The sequence below is a fragment of the Streptopelia decaocto genome (genome assembly GCF_964273445.1).
Source record: "Streptopelia decaocto genome assembly, chromosome: 24".
NCBI classification, from domain to species: domain Eukaryota; kingdom Metazoa; phylum Chordata; class Aves; order Columbiformes; family Columbidae; genus Streptopelia; species Streptopelia decaocto.
In genome coordinates, this window is record NC_138679.1 from 2,138,738 (window position 1) to 2,164,007 (window position 25,270).

A 25,270-nucleotide genomic window follows, 5' to 3' on the forward strand; every position below is an offset into this window, starting at 1 on the left:
GCCGGAGCACCAGCCGCCCCCAAACACGCTGGGGTCCAGCGCTCAGCACCAGGAGTCGCAACCAGCGCAGCCCAACACACCCAAAGCACAACAGACAGCATTATGTGTTTGACTCGAAAGTAGGTTATTTATGGGTATTAGCTAGAACACACGGAAAGTTTAGGAACATGAAGTAAAAATAAAAGTGCTGGAGGGTGACAAAGAGCGGCTGTGGAGGGGCCGGATCTGCGGCCCCGACGCCGAGAGGGACAAACGCTCCGCCAGCCCAGAGCTACGGGAGGAGTCAAATTATATATAAAATGAGGCAGCTGAAATTACATATTAGAAGGAAAACAAAAAAAAAAATCAGAAGCAAAATAGGCACAATAAAAAGATAGGAAAATCAGAAGCAAAGAATACAGAAGAAATTTATTGAAAGCACAAGTACAGACTGGCCAATAACTGCTTTCTACAATCTGAACAGTAAATAATGGAGCTACAGAAAGGTACAAAGGTTGTTATAAAATAGTTTTAATTTCATTTCTTTTTGCATTACAAACATTCTTTGAAAGAGGCAATGGAATTCTGATGTTGTGTATGCTTACCCTCCCCACCCCACCTTCCACAATACTGAACCTGTAATAGCTGTTATCAAAATATACAATACATCTGTTCACCATAAAAAAACTGGGTTTTGCTGCCCCCTCATGTCTTACAACAGGTATAAAAAAATTATAAATATGTACACCCTTTTGTTACTCACATTCTTTACATGCAAACACAGGGATCCAAAGGAAAAACCCCCAATCGCCTGGTCCCGGGGTCACCTCAACTCATTCGCCTGCACTTTGCACACAAGCCGGGGCAACCAAATGGGCGCCGGTGGCCACCAAAAGGTCCCAAAGAGCCTCTGCCCGGTGGTTCCTGGGCCGCATGTGGATCCTCCCGCAGGGAGCGGGTTCTGCGCTCTGGGAGATGAGCAAATTAACTCTGACAACAACTCGCCCCCCCGGGCGCCGGCGCAGGAGCGCGAGGCTCTTGGCTAACAGGTTTAATCAGAGGTGGCCAAAGCGGCATCTCCAACGGGACACAGGGGGACGGTCCCAACCTGGTGTCCCCAGCTCGGGCTCCACACGCTGCTCTGCACAATTCACACCCTCGAGAGCTCAGGGAGCAACTACAACAAGTTAAGACTTTTCAAACGCTCAGTGCCGGGCAAGTCAGGAGCCCCCCCAGCAAGCGAGGAAATCGTAACTTGCAACACTAAGACAATTAAAAAACAAACTTTGGTCCACAATTTTTGCAGAAAAACCCTGAAAAAAAGTACAAGATTCTTGTTATTTTTGCATCCGAACAGGTTGCAGGTTAGAGGGAAATGTAAGGCAACATCGGATTACACAAAATAGAAGGCAGAATGGCCCGGGAAAGAGTTGTAAGCCAGAAAAAATAAAGTCGTATCATTGGGAAAAAAAAACGATCTGTCGCATTCTACTTTTAATAAATTCCCTTCCCATAACTTAAAAGATCTGGGCTTATAGGTTAAAAGGTGAAAACTTGAGCCTGGGTCCTTTTAAATTCACAAGCTATTGGAGCTTGTTACCTCAAACACTTTGCTTCACAGCAAACGGCTTCGTTGAACGTGTCGTATCGGTTTCGTTACATTACTCATCCTCAGTCATGACCTCAGCCTGACAACTAAATTCCTGCCCTACAGTTTCAATTACAAAACAAAAAAGTACAGTATACAAGGATAATACCACAAAGGAGTAAATTTAGATTACGTTTATACCATCTTATCATTCTATAAAAAGGTACTTAAACTATTTCTTTTGCATATAGAGAGATTAGAATATTTGGTCAACTGGAAATATTGCTAGGCACAGATGACAGCAACAGCATCAAAAGTATAATACAAGAATTAAAAACAAAAAGCTCAAATGCTGAAGACATGCTATAAGAATGACGGCAGAGCTACATTGGTCTGGTTAATCTCAAATGAGGGGCGTGAAGGTGACTCACGTGAACACCTTTCTAAACACGGGATACCCAATAATTCTTCAAATCCTAGCCAGGTATTTAGATATATATATATACACACACACAATTTTGACAAACTGAATGATTCGTCCTCACGAGTGTCCACCAGTGGTTAATTCTGCGTCATGATCGAACTGCCGGGATGTGTTTGGTGTGGGGAACGCTCCCTGCCCAGCGCCGCCCGTCGGGCAAACCCCGCTCGTGGCTTTGCGGGTGCCGATGAACCACGAGCAGGGTGGAAGCGGCACCAAGACAGATCGAGACATTTCTTGCGGCTGCCGCAAGAGTGAAAAGCCCAATATTTTCTTTATCCACTTTGCCAGCTCCACGCGGCCTCCCGGGCGGGGGCCGGGCCTGGGGGGGCCGCTCGCCCCTTCCCTCGGCTCCCCCAGCGCTCCCTACGCTTCCCATGTTTCCCCAAAGAAGGAAAAGGTTTAAGGCACAGGCCAGCAGATGCACGGGTCGGGCAGGATCAACGCGACTGATTTGTTTGTGCTGGATTGAGTTTGGAGCTCCTACACACCATGCATTTCGCAAAATCCTGACTCAAAGGCGCTAAAGTGAATTTACACAGTGGTTTTAGGTCTTTCAAGGCATGGATGGGTAAAGAAAATCAAAAAGGCATCAAAGTGAAACCTGATAAACTTGTTAGGATCTGCTTTTTGGGGGAGAAGGAGCAGGAGGGGAGGGGAATTTCCCAGAGCAGGTTCCAAAGTGTAAACTTGAGCTTGTGATTTTTTATTGGAACAGTCAAGATTGTTACCCATCACCGCAAGGTTAGCAATATCAATTAGATTTAATTTTTTTTCTTTTTTAAAAACCGGTAAACTGATTTCTCTTTAAAAAAATAAAATCTCTGGTCTCTTAAGGTCACTTCAGCTGCATTTTTAAAGTGGCTTTTTTTCTGGAATGATGGAAGTTGAAACCCTCGTGTTCAGCCTTTTTAAGGTCAAGGCTGAACCCAAGAGGTTTTAAGTCAAGTCCATTTTTGTCTTACGCCTTCCCAAGCTTTAAATGGTGGACTTTGAGAAGGACACACGCAGGTGATGGTTCTCACCCAGGTCATGATTGTGGAGGTCGATGAGCGACTGAATGGCCTCTTCCACGGAGCCCATCTGGATCAGAGCCATTTTACGGTCTTTCCTGGCGAGACAGAGACTCGAGTCACACTCGCTCAACAAGGCCAGCGGAAAATCCAACTGGCAAGAGCTAGACACTTTTTTTTATAAGGAAGAGAATATCTTTATGATAAACATGAACTTTGATAAACATGAAACTTGTCACTCAGCTGCCTCAGTTTTCATCCTCCACCCACACTCACCACACACTCAGTCCCGGCTTATCCTGCAGTTCTCAATTCCAGAGTCAAATGATGATCCTGCTCACCCTTCTCTTCACCCAAGTTGTAACACAATCAGAACTAAGTGCTACCACACTGAAAAGCCCATTGTAAGGACAGGATGCAAGAGAAAACACTTACTGGAAGAATTTGAATCCTTTGACCATCCCGCCATTGCTTGAAAACAACATCTTAAGGTCTTCTTCAGTTATTGAAGGTCTGAAACAGAGGTTTTCCAGTCAAATGTATATTGACAGACTAAATCTCTAAAACCCAATTCTCATCTTTACAAAATTCTCTACCAGTGGCTCCTTGGACTGGGACGGTGATGAGAACAGGAGGGTGGGCAAGTTCTCCTCCCGCGAACAGCACAACGCTGACCGCGTTTCCCAACACTAAACTCGCCAAAATTCTATCCCTGGCCACACAGGGACTCCCCACGCAGATACTTACGGAATGTTAGACAGATGAAGAGTGGCAGAAGGAGGAAAGATGTTCTGGAAATTTTTGGAGCCCGGTTTCTTGAAGCGATGTAGAGGAGAGTTGCCATAGTCCTTGGTGAGGCCGTGGTCCTCCTGCCCATCACGGGGAAGCTGCACCGTCTGGTGCTTGGACAGCGTGATACGGATCGGCTTCCCGTGGAGCTTCTGACCGTTTAAATGGCTCATGGCTGCAACAGGGCAAGGCAGCGTGCGCTGTGGTTATTCTGTTTGCCCTTCAGATTTACCTTCCCCAGAGCTGCCCCCAAAGCCACATGTTCAATACAGAGATACATTTGGGTTTGGGGCCTTTGTTTTTTGAAGCAAGCACTGATATCAAAGCTCTAATCCCCCGTTAGGTCTCTTCAATGCTATCAGTCTGACTCTCTTAAGCTTGCTTACCAAGCTGGGCCTGGTTTCCATCAGCCAGCTGAACTAGGGCATTCTCTTTCTTTTTAAATAAAATCTTCACCCTCTGCACATCACCGTAGACTCCTTCAAAAAGGGAGGAAACAAGAACAGTCTTAGGTAAGGGCAAAAACACGCTCTCATTCAACTTAATATTAGCTAATCAATCCAACAGCAAAAACATTCATTCACAACCAGAACTGATCTCATTCCAACCATCGTTACTTATTCTGCTCTAATTAAGGAACATTCTTATATAGCAGAATAATAATGGAACAATACATTAAAGAAAAGATACTGGGTTTCAGCAAAAAGCAAACAAATCTTACTGCCAGAAGACTGGACAATTTAGCATGCTATCACAATTTTAAACTCTCATCAAAAGACATGCAAAGCAATAAACCATGCATAACCGAATGTAAAATAAAGGCAAACTAAATTAAACAGCAAACTAAGTAAACAATGTAAAAATGAAATTACGCATTCAAAAAAAAAAAGGCAAACTGCAAACTGTACATTTTTGAAGTAATCTCAAATAAATGAAAAAACAAGGTAATAAAAAGTGTGAATAATAACATACCGAAAAGAATAAAGAGGCATTGGGGTGTAACTCTCTTTAGAGAACAGCAGAGCAAGGCAGCGGAGGGACAGGGAAGAGGTAAGGAATCGAAGGGGAGAGCGAGGTTGCACAAATCGTCCACAACGAGGAAGGGCAGAGTCCCCGCAGGAAATGGCGAAATTGGTTGATGGATGATGAAGTTTTCAAGATGGTTAATATTGAAGGGCAGGTTGGTTTCCGAAGAGCAGGGTTTGGTTTTTGGTTTGGTTTTTTTTTTTTTTTTGGTTTTTTTTTTTTTTTTTTTGGAAGGGGAATGTTTTTATTTTGTGTTTCAAGCAACAACAGGAAGCAGAAGTACCGTGCAGTCAGTTGGCAAAGAAATTCCGGATCAGGGGAAGAACAAAAATTCAGGGATGGGGAGAAAAGAAAAAAGTAGCAAAAAACACAGGTCAGTAAATACATAAGGAAATATGTAGTGTTCCATCAGTCAGATTTATAGAATTCTACATACAATAACTTGTTTACAGAAACAGTTAATAGGTTTTACCTAGTGGAACACAATGATAAAGAAAAAGCATTTTAACTTAAGATATACAAAGAAGTAAGAGACAGTATCGCAACAGAGTGACTGCTACAGGCTTTAATAATTAAACTGTGATGGTATTCCCTAAAATTTGACTAAAAGTATTTCTCCAATTTCTCAGGGGAGAGGACTGGGAGTCAGCAGCACAGCCGTGTCTGTTCGGGACCAGGAGCGCAGGATCGATCCCACAGCCCGACCCGTGACACCCAGAGCAGAACCATTTCCACCAGCAGAACATCTGGCTGAGCAGCTGTACCGCTACCAAGCCCTCCGGGCTCTGCCCAAAGCACTCGCTGTGCAGGAACGCAGGACCCCCAGGTCTGTCAGGACCCCCCAAATGCCACGGGGTCCAGCGACAGCTCCGCACACCCCAGTCTGCACCCACAGCAAAGTCAGCGCAAGCTGGACGTGCAGCCTCCTTAACTCCTCACGGCAAGGAAAAGTGGAACAACCTCAATTGCCGTGTTGATTCAGGAAAAAGCCCCGTACAGCCTCACCGAGCAGTCATTCCGCGCAATACTGTCTCCTCACTAACCGTCTGTGGCACAGGTCAGTTTCTACAACACTGATTACACAGGCAATGGAAAAAGTTTCAGGTCTGTTAGTTCACAGCTTCAGTACAAGTATCAAAGTCTCTCTAGCCCAAAGATAAGCTGGATGGATAGTGAAGAGCTCATCAAAACCACAAGGCATGAAATAACTGCTGTTGCACACCTGCCTGTTCAGCAGAGCCAGCGAAACCAGCCCATGAAACACACTCAACAGTATTGCACTGGTCAAGGATAACAATGCCGGTTCTTAACATTGAGACTTGTTTGACCAGCAAGTCGCGGCACCGAGGCAGAGCCAGCTCCTGAATGGCAGAGGAGCTCTGGGCTGGAAGAAACTCATCCAAACCAAAGCTCTGCCACAGTCCCCGCCGTTATTTCATGCCCTGGAGAAAACAGTAATGACAGATAAAAAGAGTAGTCTGAAATACTGATTCAATTGGTTTGTCTCGTCAAGAGTTAAATATTTTGGTCATTCATCACATCCAGGCTTTCCCTTTGATGCAAAAGAGGTTTTGTGGTTACTCTGACATCACTGGTAAGTTTTATGGCTTTGCATAGTACTAACTTGTGTGCACAGTCCCACCAGTTAAAGTGTTTTTCAGCAGAGACTCATCATACTCTTATCGCACAGACTAGAAGGATCTACAGTTTCAATCCAACAAAGAGCCAAAAGCTGACTGAAGAGAAATCCAAGATACCCATATCGAATTATTTTATGAAGCTCTCTTTCAAAGACAACTTCCATTCAAATATTACCTGGTTTATTTTTAAAGAAACCCAAATATTTCAACTCACTGAGTGGAATTGAACATGTAAACTGTGAGCTGTTAAGGGGTTTAGCTAAGGAAAAACTACCAGGCATCTTGGAAAGGGAAATGTGCAAGCACACGGCAGAGGAAACGCTGCACAGGTCCAGAGTCAAGCTGGCGGGGGCCCAGACACTACACGAGGAGCTGAGGTCCAAACAAACCCTCGGTAGTTCTGAATTAATGTATTAAAAACTACAACATGCTCAGGGAAAGACGGGACAGACATGACTATTCTGTGACCCACAGAAGGGCAGGGAGGCCCCGCACCGTGGAGGGAGGGACATGAGCAGGCAGGCGGCATCCTTGGCTTTGGACCAAGGAAGAGCAGGATTTTAATCGGAGAGATGGACTTTCCCATTTCCCTACACCAACTAGAGTACTGATCTGCTTTGAGGCTTAGAGCTGGCAGAGCACTTGGCATTTGCTTTCCTACTTTTGCCGTTTCCTTTAGGATACAGTAGGATTTCACTTTCAATGAGTTTCAGCACAATCTGTGTTCAGAAAGTGAAAGCAGAGGTAACAGGAAGGAGAACAAAAAGTAAATGATGACTCCACTAACCTCCGGAATCAGATTGCTAACCAGCAGAACAGAGTTCCCTGCCCCGGCGAGGCCGGGGATGGCGATCCGTCCTGCCGCAGCCGCCGCAGCTGCTGCTGTGGGGATCGCCAAAGGAGCTAGTGCTCCATGAACATTTGGAACTGTCAGGCCTGGAAATTAGAGAATATTAACCAGTAAAGTAATTAACAGCGGGTACTCTAGTGTGTTTGCTGCACCAGAAGGGAGAGCAGCACACCTTCTATAACATGCATGTAACCATCTGACACACAGTGACCACATCTTCTAAGGGCAACAGGAGCCTCCAATTCTGGTGCTGCAGGAAATGTTCCCATTTCTAAAAAGATTTGCTCTTGCAATGCCTGGTGCTTACAAGGTGCCTCTCAGCACTATCCTGCTGACTACGAGACTTTGCACGTTTCACAAGCAGCGGAATCAGCACAAAGCCGCTGGTGCAGGGCAGGAGTCACAAACGGTGCATTTGTAAGGGCTTTTCCAACCAGTGCATGCCAAGCACGCTGCAATCCTTAAACATGCATGGAACAACCAGATATCATAAGCTACCATCAACTCGTCTCTTCTTGAATGGAGAAACATTACAGTTTTACTTATAGGCGTTTGTAGTTGCACTTCATGAGCCCTCCAGAGGGAAGAGCTTTAGTGCAAGACAATCGCTAGTGATCAATGGGATGGAATAGCTTCTCCAAGTGGAACAGGACATCACCAAAATCCCTGTGCTTGTTTGTCAAAAGCAAGGAAATTCCATCAGGCTACATGAAAGTCAAGATAGCTTGGTATGCTATTAAAAACAAAGCAGGAATTGTTTAGTCTGGCACGTCAATGAGTGTATTTAGCACCTAAAACCGAAGGCTTTAATCTCAGACACTTGGCTACTTCTGCAAGTAGCAAGAACTTGTTACCTGGAACATGAGCTGTAAATTTCACAGTGCAAGTAATTACATACCAGCTTTACTCAAAATATCTGGGAAAAAAAATGGACAATTCCTTGCTTTTGACCACATTTACAGCTGTCCAAGAGTTCCCAACTTCTGCAACCACATGAGGAAATTCAAAATACAAAAACATTTCATTTGCCCCAACTATTTTAAATGCTGCCTTTGCTGTCTCTCCCATCCCACTATTTGTGTTCCTCCTGTCACTGGGATCTTGCCCAGCCAGAGGTGTCACAGCTGCGATCAGGTACTGAAACACTGTTCCCTTCTATGCCTAAACATCAGCATTTAGAATTGACATGCCTAACCCCAGCAAAAATCATCACTGCTTAGCTTTACAACATCAAGATGCTTCAGCAACAGAAAACCTATGTAAAAATTCAACTTACGAACTACAGTACCTGCAGCCTGAGGGATTGCAAAGGCAGGAGGAAAGCCAGCTCCCGCATACGGAGCAGAGATTATTCCTGGGGCACCTGGGAAAGATATACACATTATACAAAGACATCCAACAGCAAGAAAACTCCAGACTTAGCTGGAATGCCTTGATCTGTCCTTCAACATAAGCACTTGGTTAAAAGTTAAACCCTAAAACATAAACAGTCATTCAAAAATGCCTCTAATGTAACACTGAACTTCAAGGAATTACAAAAGCCATTCCTCCCCTAACTGCTGCTGTTCGGGTGGCGCTGGGACCACAGCGCAGCCCGGAGCCTCCTGGAACTGCTTCACCACAGCAGAGTTCTCCAATTCCAGGTTACAACACCTCGAATTATCGCTGAGTCCGCACTGTGGGCACAACAGCAGATGGCACCAGCAGCACAGGCAGCGGGAGAACCCGGAGCCGGAGGAGCTTTCAGAGCAGGATGTGCACCCACATGTTCCACAAGTCTGATTCGGTGGTTCCCAAATTTTCCTCGTTAGCCCCACTGTATTCCAAATTTGGGATGACCAAATACACTAGGATTACGTGCCCACCCCCCCACAGCTGACACATGTATCGGTTACATTTGTCCTGCTCCCACACCAGGAATTCTCACCAAAAGCAGCTGCCATGGCTGGATCGAGAGCGGGCTGGTTATCCCCAGAAGGCAGGTCTGGCCGTGTATAATCTCTGCTCTTATCATTGTTGTATTTTACATTGAGACTTGTGAGCTTTGAGAATTCTATGCGCAGCGTACAACAGGCATTGTAGATATTCTGTCCATCTAAAGACTGCAAGGAAACAAACCATTCTTCATCCAAGGTGCATTTATACTAAAATCACAACAAATCTCTGAGGAGGTGGTGTTGCATTCCTGCCGGGTACCTCGCTGTGCAGAGGAAGCACCGCTTCATGTCACCCCCTTTAGTACCCACCCAAATCAGCCATACTGAAGACTGACACGCGTGAGCTGCCACCAGGGCACTGCTCACAAAAACTTGCAACCAAAGACTCCAAAATGCACCTTTCTAACATCAACCCCAGCCCAAGAGTTAATGTAACTCAGGTGTTGAGCCCTGCAATCACACTACTCACCAGTTTGGCATGCTGAGCACTCACTGGGTCAGCATATTGTAACAGGGCCTGAAATTGGTTGTTCTTCGTGAATGTAATGATTTTCAAGACTGTACCAAATTTGGAAAAAATCTGCAAGACAAGATTTGCGAATCTTGTTATGTCATTTCCAGTAAGTTAGTTCATTTCATACTGATCTCGGAAACAACAGAAGCTACCCTTTCACCTTGTTGCCTCTCCAACTTAAACATTCAAGGTTTTGAAGTGCGTGGTGGGCATTGTTTAACCTGCATCACACTAGAAAAATATCCGGGTGACTGAACTGCCCCCCTTAATAATTAAAGCCTCTGTTTGTTATGAGTTCTTAGACAGGAAGATTCACATAAACCTTCAGCAACTGGAACTCTTCCAAGAATTTCAGGGATTCTTAACTGCAGTCAAGCTCACATTTTAAACACGAAGATGAGATTAAGCGAGCGCAGCAGACAGCAGCAACTTTCCAAACAGGCTGCTGCCTAAATGACTCCTGGACGCCAGATTTGTTTCCCCCTACCCTCAGACAAGGACATAGAACAGCTACTGCTGCTAAACCCTAAACATAACCTGAAGAGCTGTCTTGAAAACTTAAACATTTGTACCTTGCACTGTACCAGACTCTAATCCTATTAAAATGGACCAGCAATCAAACCTCTGGAAATTAAAGCCTGGCCAGATTGGGACCAAAAATAGAAGACTCTTGTGTAGGTGTCTGAGCTTCCAGAAAGTAGAAATTTGACAGAATTCTTCAAGAAGTTGTGGTGACATGTTTTACCTGATGCAGAACATCCAGAGTGACAGGATAGAAGAGATTCTCCACGATGATCCTGAGGACGGGGCTCTGGCCAGCCATGGCCATCCCGGCATCCACGGCCGCAGGGGAAGCCAACAGCGCCAGGTTCCCGGACTGCACGGAATTCACGGCCTGCAGAGCTGCCTGGGCCCGCTGCAGAACCAGACACGCTGTTAGAGTGACACCTCTGCTTGCAAAAATACGCACCGAGCTTTTCTCGAGCTTCCTATCTGCAAACTGCGCTAGCAGAACTCAGCAGTTACCAAAACAACAGAAAGCAACTTACGGTTCCTAAGGCTGGGGATGCAATGACTTTAGCACATTTAAACGTGGACAATGCAGACCACCCCAATCAGTAAGCGCAATGCAAAAATATAAACTAAACAAAGTGCTTATGGTACTGCTAGAACCTTGCTCAGCATCTGAGGCAGCAAAATGATTCCATTATTTAGAAAAAAGGCAAAACTAGAGTCCTTATTCCATAAGCTAGAAGGTAATATGCTCTGCTTAGCACTCATAGTTACACCAAATCTCCACCAGCACAGATCAGAGGAGCAGCAGAGACCCATCCGTCCCTCCCACCGGCAGGACAACGGAAAGAACACAAACTAACGGCTTGGTTTGCAGAGCTGTCTGTCTTCAGCTCCTTGTGGTTGGAGAACTGAATGTAGATGGGCTGGCTCCGGAGGACGGGAGTGACTGTGGTGTAGTAGTTGACCATGGTGTTGGATGCCTCCTCCGTGTTCATCTCTATGAACGCCTGCACAAAGGCAAAGCCAACACGGACATTCTCAAAGCAGCTCACGCCAAGAGACAGCAGTAACACTCTGTAACACTCCACAACAGCACAACACAACCCACAGCTTCGGGAGGAACTTCCGGTTCAACTGCAACTGCATATGATTTTCACAACTGCGTTTACATGCAAGTTTTTGTACATGGAATTTTTCAAGAACCAACTGTGTGTAGAGCAAATGAGGATCTTTGCTGTGGAGACTGACAATATATGTGATGTTTCAGCCTTACCCTGAGACCTCCACACTACAGAGATTTAGGAAAGGGGCAGCGACAGAAGCCTCTGCAACAACTCAGGAATCCAGCAGGAATCCAGAGTCCTTGCACTTATCCTACTGAGCAACCTCCCACTCGCTGTTCCACACCTTTATGGTTTTCTCTACTTCAAAACAAAAACGTCAGGGACTGTAGCAAGTCATTACATCAAGTACTTACATATAATCACACCACGCAATATATCAGAGGCACATTTCCATAATTAAGATTACAGACATAGTATTTTAAGCAATGATTAAAGTTGGCTTGCTTTTTTACTCCTTAATTTGTAAGACAATTTTAGTTACCAAATTAGCGCACATCACCTGCATTACCCAAGAGTGTTCCAGCTTTACGCAGCTCATTTATTGGATCTGTAAAGGTGTCCTTAACATGCAAAGTTACACTGGTGGTTACTCAACTGTCACACCGGCTTGAGTGAGAAAAGCCAACTCATGTCACTGCTGTCCAAATAATTTACCTGGTCTGTAATTTAAAAATCAAGCATAATGCTAATTATAAGCGACAACCTATAATTATGGACTTAGTTCCTTGTAAGTCTGAAAATAGCATTTTCTACAGCTCATGGGATAATCATGGAAAAGTAAAATAATAGTACATAGAAGTTATTGACTCCTAACACACAACAGTTGTTTAAACAACTTGGATTCGGTTTACTGATGACAAACTCATCGAGCCTTTGACACAAACCCTGCTTTCAATTACGGAGACAATACCTGGTTTTTGCCTTTCAACATGAGAAGGTTGGTGACCTTGCCAAAGGGTAAGCCCAAAGAAATGACCTCGGCCTCCGTGACATCACTGGGGAGCTTGCGGATGTGGATCACTCGGGATGGGACCCCAGCACTTCTACTATCACCTTTGAATTTTTTGCTCTCGTTTCCATTAGCTGTAAAAGGCAAGAGTTACTGCTCATTAGAGTGGGTTTGAAAGAATAAGCACCCGCTGCCAACTTTTGAAACACAGTTTCTGCTCCCCATCCAGCTATTACTCTATTACAGAGAAATTCCATAGGCTAATTTCACTGGAGTCTGAAGTGCATGTTTCACACTGTTGTTGTTTCAAATGACACGACGCAGGTGACGCTGCTGTGGTCCAAGCCACTATTCCAGATTGCTGCTTTATTCCTCTGCACTTTGACTGGGATTCTTGGCATTCTGGGACATCTTATAGAAAGTGATAGTAAAGCAAATCCAAACCAAAAAGCAATTTTAGATTAGCTGGATTACACACGTAACAATTACACACAAACCTGTGTGTTCTAATTCTGTAAAAGCATTTTAGCAACTGCCCTGTAACGATTTTATTCATTCTACTAACCTTGTACGAGTACAGGACAGAAATTTATTATTATTCATCACTGTCCTACAAAAGGCTTAATAAGTACTAAAAATTAAGGCTAAGTAGGGGAAAAAACCAAACCAAAACCAGACCTCCTCACAGTACTTGCTTATCAATTGCTATTCTTTTTTGTAGGCAATATTACCTGCAGAAGAAGAGTTGCTGCTCATGATAAAGGGTCCGTTAGTAACACAAGCAGAGAAAAGCTCGTCAGGTCCCCGCTGGAAAAGAAAAGACGAAAGGTAAACTGACAGCATTTTCACTCAATTCTATGCAGGTACTCCTAAAGCAGAACAACCGAGATGAAGGTGTAGAGAAACTGAACAGTAAGTGAAAATATACTGACAGCGGGCAGCGAACCTCACCCCCATCATAAATTAAATATCAGTAAGATCCAATTTAGTAATTGAGTAGCACTATCCAATATCTCCTTTCGGGTAAGCTTTAGGAGTTGTAGGAGATTAAGTGCTGCTGAACTGTCTGAAGCCACTAAACGCCTTGTTGTGCACCGATATTCACATTTTCCTGCTGTATTTAACAAAAGATTTCTGACTACTCATATCGGACAAGGTTTTCATGCTTTCAGGTGAAGCTGGAATGATGCCGTAGCAGACACGGAGCAGCCCGGCAACCCACACCATCACTACACCGCTCCATCCCCTGCAAACACAGCCCAGATCTATGGAGCAGATCACTGCACCCAATGGAGGGGTTTCAATTACTCCAGGATTCCCTGTAAAGTCACCAGGATTACCTCCATTGACCAAGACGGGTCTAACTCCAGTAGCATTTGTCATCCCTCCTACTTAAGCAAAAGCAAGCAAGACTACAAATAACTTCTTAGCACAATCTATGCTTATATACACAACACAGCTTAAAATCAGTACAGCTTAATTTCAACCAAGTTCCATAGAAGACTTAAAAATCTCATTGTAAACTGTCAGCAAACACGGTAATAAAAATCTGACATACAAAAGCATTTTCTCATTTTTCTACGACTCTTACACAGAAACACCACACTACAAGGCTTTCATCGGCAGAGAGCAGAGCAGAGCTGGTCCCTGCCTGGGATGGGCACGTCCCCCGCTCCGGTGACACCCCAACCATTACCACCGTGCCCCACATCCGGTGGCACCTGCGGTGACAGCGCCTGCGCGACAGCAGCAGCTCCGCTCCCTCCCGTGAGCAGAAGTAGGTCACAGTGAGCCCCAGAACACTCAATTACAGACGCAGGGCTTGTTTTCTTTCTTTCTTTCCCCCTCAAATCTTGAATTTCTTGTTTGACTACTCACTGCTAGCTCTTCAAAGACAGGCTCAAGGACTTTGATGTCCTGAATAGGAGAAATTAGGGCAGGTTCCAAACCCGGTTTGTGCGCTGCTGGTCACCTGTGAGCCCCGAGTGGGTTCACAGCGGCCGGGGCACCCGCGAGGTCTCATGTTTAACAGGGATCAGGAACAGGCCTTTTAACAGCTCTTCTAATTAGCACTTCGATTCTTGAGTACAGCAAGACACAAGCTAGTCTAGGAAGCTTCAGACTGTGATCCCATCCTTTTGATGACTCAAATTAATGCATCATTCCAAGGCAAAAAAATATAATCCCCCGGTTTACTGTACAAAGACTCTTGTGGCAGCACAGCTGCAAACCAGAGCCCTGCCAGCACAGACCAGCGCTGATCAGCCCTCGCGGCAGGATCTAATGGGCCTGGAACTTATTAAAACAATGTTCTTAAATACCAGCTTGTAAATTCCTAGACATGCAGAACTCCAGTACGAACCAGTGCGTCTGTGCATACTGGTCCATCATGGAAACGCCGGGAGAACAAGCCACATATTTGGCTCTCATAGAGGCAACACCAGGAAACTATAAACTGGAAAAACAAACATTTATACTATTATGGAAAGAATTTAAATTCCCTGAATTTAACTTTCCTAATGGCCCGTTTAAAATAAACATTTTCTCACATATTTGAAAATCTACTTGCTGGGTGCTTTGACCAGGAATGCTCATTGCTGCTGGTTTCCACATGTCGACTTTTTTTTAAACAAAAGACCAATTTCCCACCCACTCTCTTCTTATCTTGGAGATGACCAGCCCAGGAGGCAGAGGGGGAGGATGCTCCACATCAAAAGCAGCAGCAATGTGTGAGCTTCCCAGCTGGAAGTGCACGCAAACCAACAGGGGAGACTACAGCAGTTGGAAAACTACAATTATTCCAAGGTCTTTTTTTCTACGCGAGGAAGTTTACAGGCAGTAAATACATACTATTGTGCAGTTATACAAAAATGATTCCCCACAGACTCCCTTTGAAAGGCTGGCTTTGAAGTGCGAAGCTGGGAGGAGCGCACCCGTTGTACTGTACCCACGGCCCCCACCGGGATTCCACCAGCACAAGGAAGTTGCATCAACTTCAGCTTTTTTGGTTCCTGCTCCCGTCGCTGCTCTCCCATCACCGCAGAAACCTCCGCGCTTTCGGCATGACCCAAGGCAAACAGAACGAGCGCCCTGCGAACCTGCCCTGGGTGCCGAGGCCTCCACCCATCACCGTCCTCACCCAGCCATCCCCATCATCTCCTGCCAGTCTCCAATGTCTGCTCTTCCTGTAGCTTACAAGCTACGAATAAGCTTTAAATCCATGTTATAAATTCAAATGCACCATACCAAGTATCCTCATTCAGTAGAGCCAGAGGAACCAAAGCAAGCCCGGCTGGTTTAAAATGTTTAGAAGAGCTTCTCACCAACAACGCATCCATTAGGTATTTTGATTTCTATCCAAAGAGCCAATAAAAAGCTATTGATTCTGAAGGACTGCAAGCCCAGGGGCGGGAGGAGGTGAGCAAACGGCGCCGCGGTGCTCGGCTGCTCGCCAGCGCCAACCCAACACCACTTCTCTACCTGTTTATTCCCACCTCCCACAGGCAGTCCCAGCTGCACAGCGATTCCTTCTACACGCAGCTCTGCGGATGCTGGAGTTCACAGTCCTGTTCACAACAGTCACCAATTCACGCTGACGTTCCTGCTCAGGTACCGCCGCAGGTACAGCTGCCCGCAGCGTCTCCATGGCAGCAGCTCCTTCTGTCTGACAGCAACAAAAGCTCTATTGCTCAAGCTGCGTTAATTTAATAGAACACCTGTGCTCCGGATAGTCTGGCTACCGCTGCTGCTTTAGTTCCCTTTGCTGAATCAGAAAAAGGAAGTCGCAAGGCAGAATTCTGATACTACTACTTTTTCCAATTTCTTTTCGGCCACCCCCAAACTCTTGTTTTTGCTTTGAAGTTTGAACAAATAAATTAGATTTTTTAATTGATCACATCTTAAAGAAACTACTAATTCATACAAAAACTATAAATGGTCTCATTTTCACTAGGATTTTACCTGAAATTTACCACAGTTTGGAACGAAGGCAGAGTGTCTCAGTTGCTCCCAGCACACCTCAAAGCACCACAGAAATTCTCTCTATAACCCTTTATCTACTTAAGATCCCATCACTTATTTTAAATCAATTACAATAAATCAAGTGCATTCTGCCAGCGCAAAAGGCTAGAAACAAATACAAACCAAGTGACCAGAACAATCTGAATGTCAAGAGAAGTGGTACTACAGGGTAACAATCAACTTCCTGAATGCAACAAGTGTCACATGCAGAAAGCAGAACCAGAGCAATAGCAGAGGGACCGGGCACATGGGTGTGGGGACACAAGCCCAGACCCACGGAAAACCCTTCCCTGGCGCACTGAGAAAGCCCCAGAGCAGCATCGCTCTCTGCAGCCTTTGTACAAAGATCCATAGAGCCAGTGAAGACGCCCGTAATATTTTCCACACAAGATGACACACAGATCACCAGGAAGCTCACACAAACCCTTCGCTCTGATAAAAGAAGCAAAACGATTTATTTGAGCACAGAAAGAACTGCAGTCTGCTTCAAGGGCTCTGAATGAAGTCAGTCCTGGGGGAATGCAAGAATGAACTTTGATATTCACAGCTCAAATCACTTTGCAAAAAAAATTAAGAGAAATCCAGTCTGGTGACATCACCATTCACACTTGTGTTGCGTTCTGGCATTTTTTGCTGGGAGATTCAAGAGCTAGGAGTGGAACTAAATTTAAAGCGCTAAGAAGAAGGTTGCCAGTTCTTGTCTTCCACGGAAGACTCACTTCCAACAAGGTCCACTGATGTCACCCCACGCGCCTCCTTCCTTCTCTCCTGCCTCACACATTTTAGTCACCTAAAGGTAGAGCAGCATGAAAAGAAATCCTGATTGGGGTCACACGCAAAGCCTGAGTCAACCTTTTGTGAAAACACCTTTGAAGAACACACAGTACAACTGCCTCCTCCTTCAGTCCTGGTAAAGTCAAAAAGTTAATTAAGATCAACACAAAATAACTCCAAGATCCCACAGCCTCCACCGTCCCACCGTCCGCAGCTCAGCATCGCTCACCCACCGCTGTGCCCTGTTCGAGACACAATATACAATCCAATCACAACCAGCAGCAAAAGATATGGGGCAGAAATCATAGGTGGTACTATTTCTATACTATAGAGAGATTTTTGAGTTCTTAAAAGACACTAGAAACTTAAGCATTCCATTAAAGCAGCTGCTCCCCCAGCCCGACATGGATTTGGCAATGAGACACATTAGAGCCGGATCCTCAGCCCCTCACCCCACCCGCCCCTCCCGGACTTTCTTTCTCAGTCTTTGCTACTATGGAGACACCGTGTGAAACAAACCTGCCCTTGGAGCAAATCAAAGGTGTGGCCACTCTAAATAGCCCTGAATTCCTCAAGTCAAGGCTCAGCAATGCAGTCATTCTGGCTCTGCAGGGCAGCACACACCCAGGCCTTGGGATCTGCTGCTCCCAAGTTGAAACTTAACTCCTGTCTGCCTTGAGTCTTCTAAATCATTAGAGTGGAGCAGAAAGGTCCTTGGTAAAGCTTAATACAAACACTGCCAGGAAGAAATATTGCTGAATGTGCCACTTTGGGGAAATGGAACCCGTGAAAGAACATTTTGTGACCAAAGCTGTAAAAGGGCAATTTGAACATGCAGGTTCAGAAGGAACTCTGCGCTAATTCAATCTCACCTAAATGGCAGTTGTGTAATAACTACAATCTGCTTGGGCAAACACCAAGCGATCATTACACTGGGATTACCAAAACACGCTTGCTGAACTAAGCACAGTGTTCAGCAAGCTCTCCTGTGAAGCCGGAAAGGCAGCCACACCAGAACCACCCCAAATTTGAAACTAAATCACACTTCCCCTTCTTGCTAGTGTGATGTGACAACAGCCACAGCACCACGACATCCGCATTTTCTAGTTTGACGACACATTGAACACGGTAGCAACCAACAGCTTAAATTTCTGCTAATACAGAATTAAACAGTTTTTGTAGCCCAAGCAGAGGGGTTCCCGACTGCCCTGCAAAGGACAGTTGTCTCCAAGCCACAGACACGGGTGCACACGAGCTGTGCGGCGCTAATGCGGACAGGATGGAGCTGTTTCCCCGGGACACGCGCGTCCGTGGCTCCACGGCTCGCGCGTGTGACGGCGGCTGCAGCGGCCACAAGAGCCGGCTTGTTGCAGCCTCTGGCTGAAGCCATGGGAGGGACTGGAATTTCCTCACAACATTCTTGGCCTTCTGCCTGAAGCCGTAATTACTGTTCCCATGGCAAAGATCCTGGCTTGATCACAAATCACTTTATGCAGTCAGCCTGTATCACACTCCAGCAAACCCCGTTTTAAAAATTAACTTCTCAAATGCCACACAAGTGTACCTTCTTGTTCTGGAAGCATCATCTTTCAGAAAGAACTCAAGCAAGAAACTACAAGATTATTCAGCACCTAAACCAAGACCTTTTCAATCACTGAAATGCAACTTCACTTAAAGAGTAATGATGTACCGTAGCTCGTACTCTTTCTAGCAAGTCAGCCCTGCTCAGAGACCGTTAAAGCCTAAAGAGATAGTGATATCTGGGCAAATTAGAGAAAAGGAAACGAGATACAGAGGGTCATCTTGACCAAATTACTCCAACGAGGCAACTGCAGGGGCCAGCGCCAGCACCTTCGAGTCCATCTCAAGGCCATACTTCCTTGCTTTGCAGACAGTGATGAAATTATGGGAAGAAATAAGTCTGAAATGACGTGTTTCTAATGTGCAGGATGTTCCAGAAGGCCGTGCATCAAGAGCCCCACACCAGAGCTGCAACGAGCTTCCTGAACGAATTCACACCCCTCGAACCGAAGAGCTTGCAGACCAGGTTGAATGGCAAGGCCAGGAATGGGGACTGCAATTACCATCCTGATTAAAAACATGACCATCAGGCAGTGCAGTTCTCCAGGAGTAAGCCATGAGAATACCTGGGAGCTACGTCAATATAAGAGAGACCTCAAGACGAGAACTCTCCAACTTCGGAACACGCCAGTCACAATAACAGAACATTGAAAAGGTGTCTCAGTAACAAACCGCAGCAAGACCTGACAGCTATTGGGGACTGTAATCTTCCACTGCCTTAAACTTGATGAGTACCATCCCTTCCTTCTTGGTACATCCATGGTAAAGTGAGTAAGTTGACACCTCAGAGGATGCAGGCTCAAGAGAAGCCTTCGCTTTGCTCCCAGCTGTGCCCGAAGAGCTCTAGCTCACATAAGCAAATCCGCAGCATGTGTAACACGTTACACCAGAACATTAAAGAATGTACATGATCTAAACTGCCACATTCAATGACTTATTTAAACAATCAGATAATACGGCTATGGCAAAAACAATTTGAAAACTTACCTTTATCAAGATGATTCGACTTTGCTTTTTGTTTCTGCCACTCTTTAAATTTTGATTTGACTTTCTCAAAACCTGCCTCACCTGACTTGAGAAGATCCCTCAGTTTTGGTACTTCTGCCTCACACCCCCAGCCCACCATCCAGCTCCGTAATCCTGGTGACAGGTCTGTCCCGTGCCGGGAGCCAAGGCACTCGCTGGGACTTCTCCCATTTTAAGCACGACCCGGGACCAAAATCACCCCCAGATGAGCAATGAGGCATGTGATACCACAGCCTGCAGCTTTCCAAGATTCACTGACAGGACTACAATTGCAGTTTCAGGAGCTTCCTGGTAAAGTTAAGTTATGTAAAACCACTTCATAATGATGCAGAAACCTAAGGCTGCAAATGACAGACTGTCAAAACCAACCGAGGGGACTTTTACCTAGATTAATCAGTTTATTAGAAGAGATGCTGTATCAAACTGCTCTACAGCTGTCAAGGGATGACTTAGTCCCCGTTTTATAATGGCTATGAACAATTAACCAACCTCACTGTCCAGGTTTGAGCCTTTCCTCCTCCTCTGATGGCAAACTCGACTCCTTGCAGCAGACAGTGTTCACAGCCAGAACCAGACACAATCGTGGCACTACCATTAATTCCAATTTCAGATTCTTATTGGAGGAAATGTTAGAATAACCTTTATCGCACGGCTATTATAGAGCCCCTTCATGCGTTTAATGCTTCTCAGAAACCCTAAAGCACTAACACACACACACACACACCCAGGCTGAACAGCAGTCACATTTGATTTTGTACTTGCAATGCAAACCCTGCTTGTTGTCCAGGAGCAGACGCAGGCCTAACAGAGCTCACACTACACAAGCTCAGCTCTACTTCAAATCAGTCCTATCACACACCACTTCACCAGCCTATTCAAGTTTCTTATTTAATAACGAAGACCCAAACAATACACAATTCAGTCCACTAAAAAAAGGCTGTCGGATCCCTGCTTTGATGGCCAACATTCCCACACACGCTATCTAAGAAAAAGAACTCGCAGGGCTGAACTTACTGTAATCCTGATCCCAGAGCAATAGCTACAATGTTCAGGGATGAAATGAAACCCCTGTAACACACTGCAGACATTCCAGTTCAACATTTCACAGGAATGAGCCTTTATCCTGCGAACACAACAGCCTGTTACCGCACGGCAGATAAGGAGGCTCCTGTCAGCACTTTGAGTTTCAGGGCTAAGTCTGCACTTTCAAAACCTGCGACTAGAAGGGTAAAGGTCATATTTACTGTACTTGCAAGAGATAAAAATCAACGGCTAAACACTCAGGGGTTTGTGGCAGAAAGATTTTTGACATATAACTGACCAGGAATTCACATAAACAAAGGAAATGGAGTTCTCAAAAAAAGAAAGGACCTATTTCTCCATTAAGAAGCATTGTCTAGCACACAAGTAACAAGCACAGCTTGACATTTTAGTAGGGAAAGGGCTGTTTCTAAACGCAATAAAGTTCTTTTCTGACAGTTGATAATCAATATCCAAATGCCAAGAGCTAAGCGATGAGCCATAATAAAAGTTTTAAGTGTACATGAAACTAAATTACTTTCTGGTTAAAACCAATTTACATGGTACCAGAAATAACCCTTTAAAGCTGAAGATCTACATTTGGTGAGGCTAAAACTAGGTCAGATGCTGAGCAGTGTAAAAAGAGAGAAAAAGTGAGAAGTGCCTACCTTTGTACCAACTGTTATATCTTGGACAATGCTGTAGAAAAAAGAAAGAAAAGGATTAAAAAAGTTAGATAGGTTTGCCACAAATATCCAGTATAGTTTACAGTAGTAAGAAAAAAAGCAAGTCAAAGTGCACAGTTGTCTTTGCAAGTGAGCCAAGGACAGTTTATACAAAGAAAAATTATGAGATGGTGATGGAGACCCAAGACCCAGCAGTGCCAGAGAACCACAGCTCTTCATTCCGACAGCAGAGCCTGCAAAGGACCAGGGGTACCAAACCTGCACAACACAGCCTTAGAAAACAAACTGTATTGTCCCTAACACAGATCTGAAGGAAAAAAGCTCCTAAACTCTACCATATCCGCTTGAACCTCCTCTAATGAGACTTGCTGATTAACTAGCATGAAAAACCGCATTAGCTGTACCTCAAGCGACTCACACTAGTTCCTGCCAGCATTATTACCACAACGCACATCGAATAGAGTGACTTTTAATTGATGGGATCAGAATGGGTTGTCCACAGCTTGGCACGTTGTACCCGGGGCATCATCCGAGTATCACAGCACCTGCATGTTACTCATGTTGGGAAGCGCTCGGGGCAGTCTAAGGATTTCCAGTACAATCCTGTGCTGAAGACTGTATCTTTTTATGAACTCCAAACTACTGTAAAACAGCGTCAACCTGAGAGCAGAAATGATCGTTTTAGTCTGTCATATCCACAGCGCTGTGGATAAAGATCCAGGAGCAGCTGACAGAGCTGCAGCAGCTTCCAGGAAACACGGCAGCGAAGCAGAAGGCAGGGCGGTCATCTCCAACACAGCAACACGACATCTGAAGCACTCAAGAACAATTGCACAAAGTGATTTAATGCCAGAGAACTCGCATTTACTACCGCTCCCTTCCCTGCCCTCCTGCAACAACCCAGATCTTTTTTGCAGAACTGAACGCCACTCGATCTTACCAAGCCCTGAGTGTTTCAGCGGCTCCACAAAGCAGCTGTAACACGAGCAGCAGCCAGCTCAGCTCCTCAGGCTTCCTCTTCCCAACCACCCTGCCATGTCATCATAACCCAGCAGTTTCCAGCTGGAGCTGCAGCCCAGCAGCGGCTGCCGGGCAGCCACGCCATCACTGCTTTTCTTCATGCAATTGCCACTTTTCTCCACGCCATCGCTGCTTTTTTCTCCACACGAGCTCCTCGAGGAAGGTTCTGCGATCCCTGGGCTCAGGGCACCACACAGATGGTTCTGCGGCACTTTGACAGCCAGCGGTAATGAACTAATTAAACCCATCTGCACATAGCAGCTTAAAGATTCATTACAGTTCTATCAGAATTGCTAACTATTCTACAAGTAAGCATTTCTTCCGTTGAAATACAGATGTCGACCCAGCGATTTGCATAACCTTAAAAAAATTATTTCCAGCAACACATAATAAGAACAGGGAATCTCCCAAGTTTCTCAAACTCTCCAGCTCCCCCCAGTTCCTGTTCCTCCCAGGGCCTCACGCACAGGAAATGTTCGACATCAAGGAGCCTCATAGGGGAGAGGGTTTAAAATCATCCTGCTTTATGTGCCAAGAATTATCAATTCCTGGAATATTGTTGCAACCTGCTTGATAGCAAGAACTTTTACTCAAGAACTGTGCAAGGTACTTACAGCTCACACACACACACACACACTCCCCTCAATAAATCATCATATCTTCAGATTCACTCTCTTGTCCTGTGTTAACCTTAAGGAGGGGATTAAACTTCTCTCATTTCCAAAAGAAGAGGCGATGAAGCCTTTCATAAGAATCAGCTTTTACACGGAGCGGGATCATTCCTATACGATAAGGAGGAAAATTAAGCAGCACCAGTAAAACCTCTCGGTCATTTTCCAAAGCAGGGTTTCCCATATGAACTCCTTGCGTGTTTTAACAAAGCAACCGATTCAAACGGGATCACTCGTGTGGCGTTGGGAGGGGACGCGGGAGCCGGGGCGGCCGCTCGGGGCCAGCTCGGCAAAACCCAAAAACCACGGGCAGAAGCAGCTTTCCAAGTTTCAACAGGGTAAACAGATCACATACCAAAATCTTCAAAAGGTAGTGGATAGTTCAGATGTACACGTTACACTAAAATTTCTACAGTAACACAACTATTTGAACATCCCTAGTAAATCAGCTTTCCTGGGAACTACAGTGCAGACAGCTGATAACAAACTGATTTTTGACATTGGAATGGATGATCTCACATGCTGAAGATTTTTTTTAATATTCAACATGATGAGCAACTTGTTAAAGGACCCAGAGAAACCCAAACTGCACCCTGGACTGTAAAACTGAATTATAAGATACAAGACTTCTTTTTTTTAGATGAAAACAACCTGGAAACTCCACTTTTTCAGTGTGTAAAAAACCCAGCCATGTGACTATGCCTAATTCTCACCAGACTGGTGTTCCGAGGCAGGGAGGCACTAATTTGGGCTTAAGGCTCTGCGAAAACAAACTGCTTATTCAGAGGCCTTCAGAAGCATTTTAACTATCGCGCTCTAGAAGAAACAAAAATCAGATGGGTAAAAAGATGCACTATGTGAGATGAGAAATGGGGAGAGGTCCCTTCTGACAGAGCTGCCTTGGTGAAAGGGTTTTAAAGCAAACGCTTCTGAAGCGAGACGAGGTGGCGATTACCGAGCAACCGGCGCTGCCCGGGATGGAAGAGTCGGGCTGTAGAAAAACCCTCGAGTCAGCGGCGGAGGGAAGTTTGATCCGCACGAGTTCGGAGCCGGACAAGGGGGAGCGGAGGGACCGCGCAGCCCCCGCGGGGCTCAGGTGACGGGGCACCGGGAACCGGCTGCTGGCGCGGAACGTGTGCGGATGGGCGACCCGCTCACAAAGAGACCCCCCCCCCGCCCCACCCCACCCCCGGGAGCGCCAGACAATAGGAGCGAGGCCCGGCCGTGAATCAGCTGCGGCCCGGGCGCGCCCCCCCCGCCAGGTGCGCCGCTCCCGGCCCCCCCGCGCTCCTCCCCCGCCGCCGCACGGCCGGGCCCCTCTGAGGCGTGTCCGCCCCCCCCCGCCCCCGCCCGGTGAGGACGGGGCGGCCGGAGCGGGACCCCCCGGCAGCGAGCGGCGGGGCGCGAGCACGCGGCGGGAGCGCGCGCGGGGGACGCTCAACACGAGGCGCCGCGTCGGGGCGGCGGCCGCAGAGCAACGGCCGCCCCCGGGCCCGCGCCCGCTCCCCCCCACGGCGAGGGGCTCCGGGAGGGCGGCCCGCGCAAGAGAACCCCCTCCCGCCCCGCCGGCCGCCACCCCCGCCCCTTCCCGCCTCGGCTCCGCCGGGCGGCCCGGCCGCACCCTCAGCGCCCCCCCACCCCCCCTCAGGTAACGCCCCAGCCCCCGGCGCGGGTCGCGAACCTCGGCCGCTTTCTCCCCCTCCTCCGCATCCCGGGAAGGGTCTGGCGACGCTGCTCCCCGGCCCCCAGCACGGCGCCGCCCGTGCCGAGGCCCTGGCCGGCGGGGACTCACCCGTCCATTGCACACGGAGGAGACCCGTCGGGAACGGAGTGCAGGCGCCAGAATAGCAGGAACGAACCCAACCGCTCCGTGTTATAGACTCACAAAATGGCGGCGGCGCACGGCCCGCCTCACCCGAGATAACGTCCCATTGGCTACTGGAGATGTCATCTTGATGGCAGGGGCGGGGACAGCCCGCCTCCGAGGGTTGGCGCCCTGGCGCCCGTCGCGAAGCCTATTGGCTGCAAACGGCATGAGGGGCGGGGCGGAGCGCCGTTGCGCGGCG

General features: G+C 46.6%; 1 protein-coding gene across 4 annotated transcripts; it reads right to left on the bottom strand.

Annotated features, from left to right (window-relative positions):
* Window positions 1-382: 382 nt before the first annotated feature.
* Window positions 383-25,112, bottom strand: PTBP1 (polypyrimidine tract binding protein 1). Of its 4 annotated transcripts, none has more exons than XM_082072210.1 (15): window positions 24,997-25,112; window positions 21,496-21,526; window positions 13,138-13,213; window positions 12,368-12,540; window positions 11,194-11,340; window positions 10,563-10,733; window positions 9,773-9,883; window positions 9,294-9,468; window positions 8,655-8,729; window positions 7,304-7,452; window positions 4,823-4,856; window positions 4,237-4,329; window positions 3,809-4,025; window positions 3,497-3,574; window positions 383-3,159 (listed from the first exon to the last, which is right to left on the bottom strand). In XM_082072210.1, the coding sequence occupies exons 1-15, from the start codon at window positions 25,002-25,004 to the stop codon at window positions 3,027-3,029; spliced, it is 1,671 nt and encodes a 556-aa protein (XP_081928336.1). In that variant the 5' UTR covers window positions 25,005-25,112; the 3' UTR covers window positions 383-3,026. The 4 variants fall into 4 exon arrangements, with proteins under 4 accessions (XP_081928336.1, XP_081928335.1, XP_081928337.1 ...); XM_082072209.1 differs by having other exon boundaries at window positions 24,886-25,026; XM_082072211.1 differs by lacking the exon at window positions 21,496-21,526 and having other exon boundaries at window positions 24,997-25,084.
* Between the last annotated feature and the right edge of the window lie 158 nt (window positions 25,113-25,270).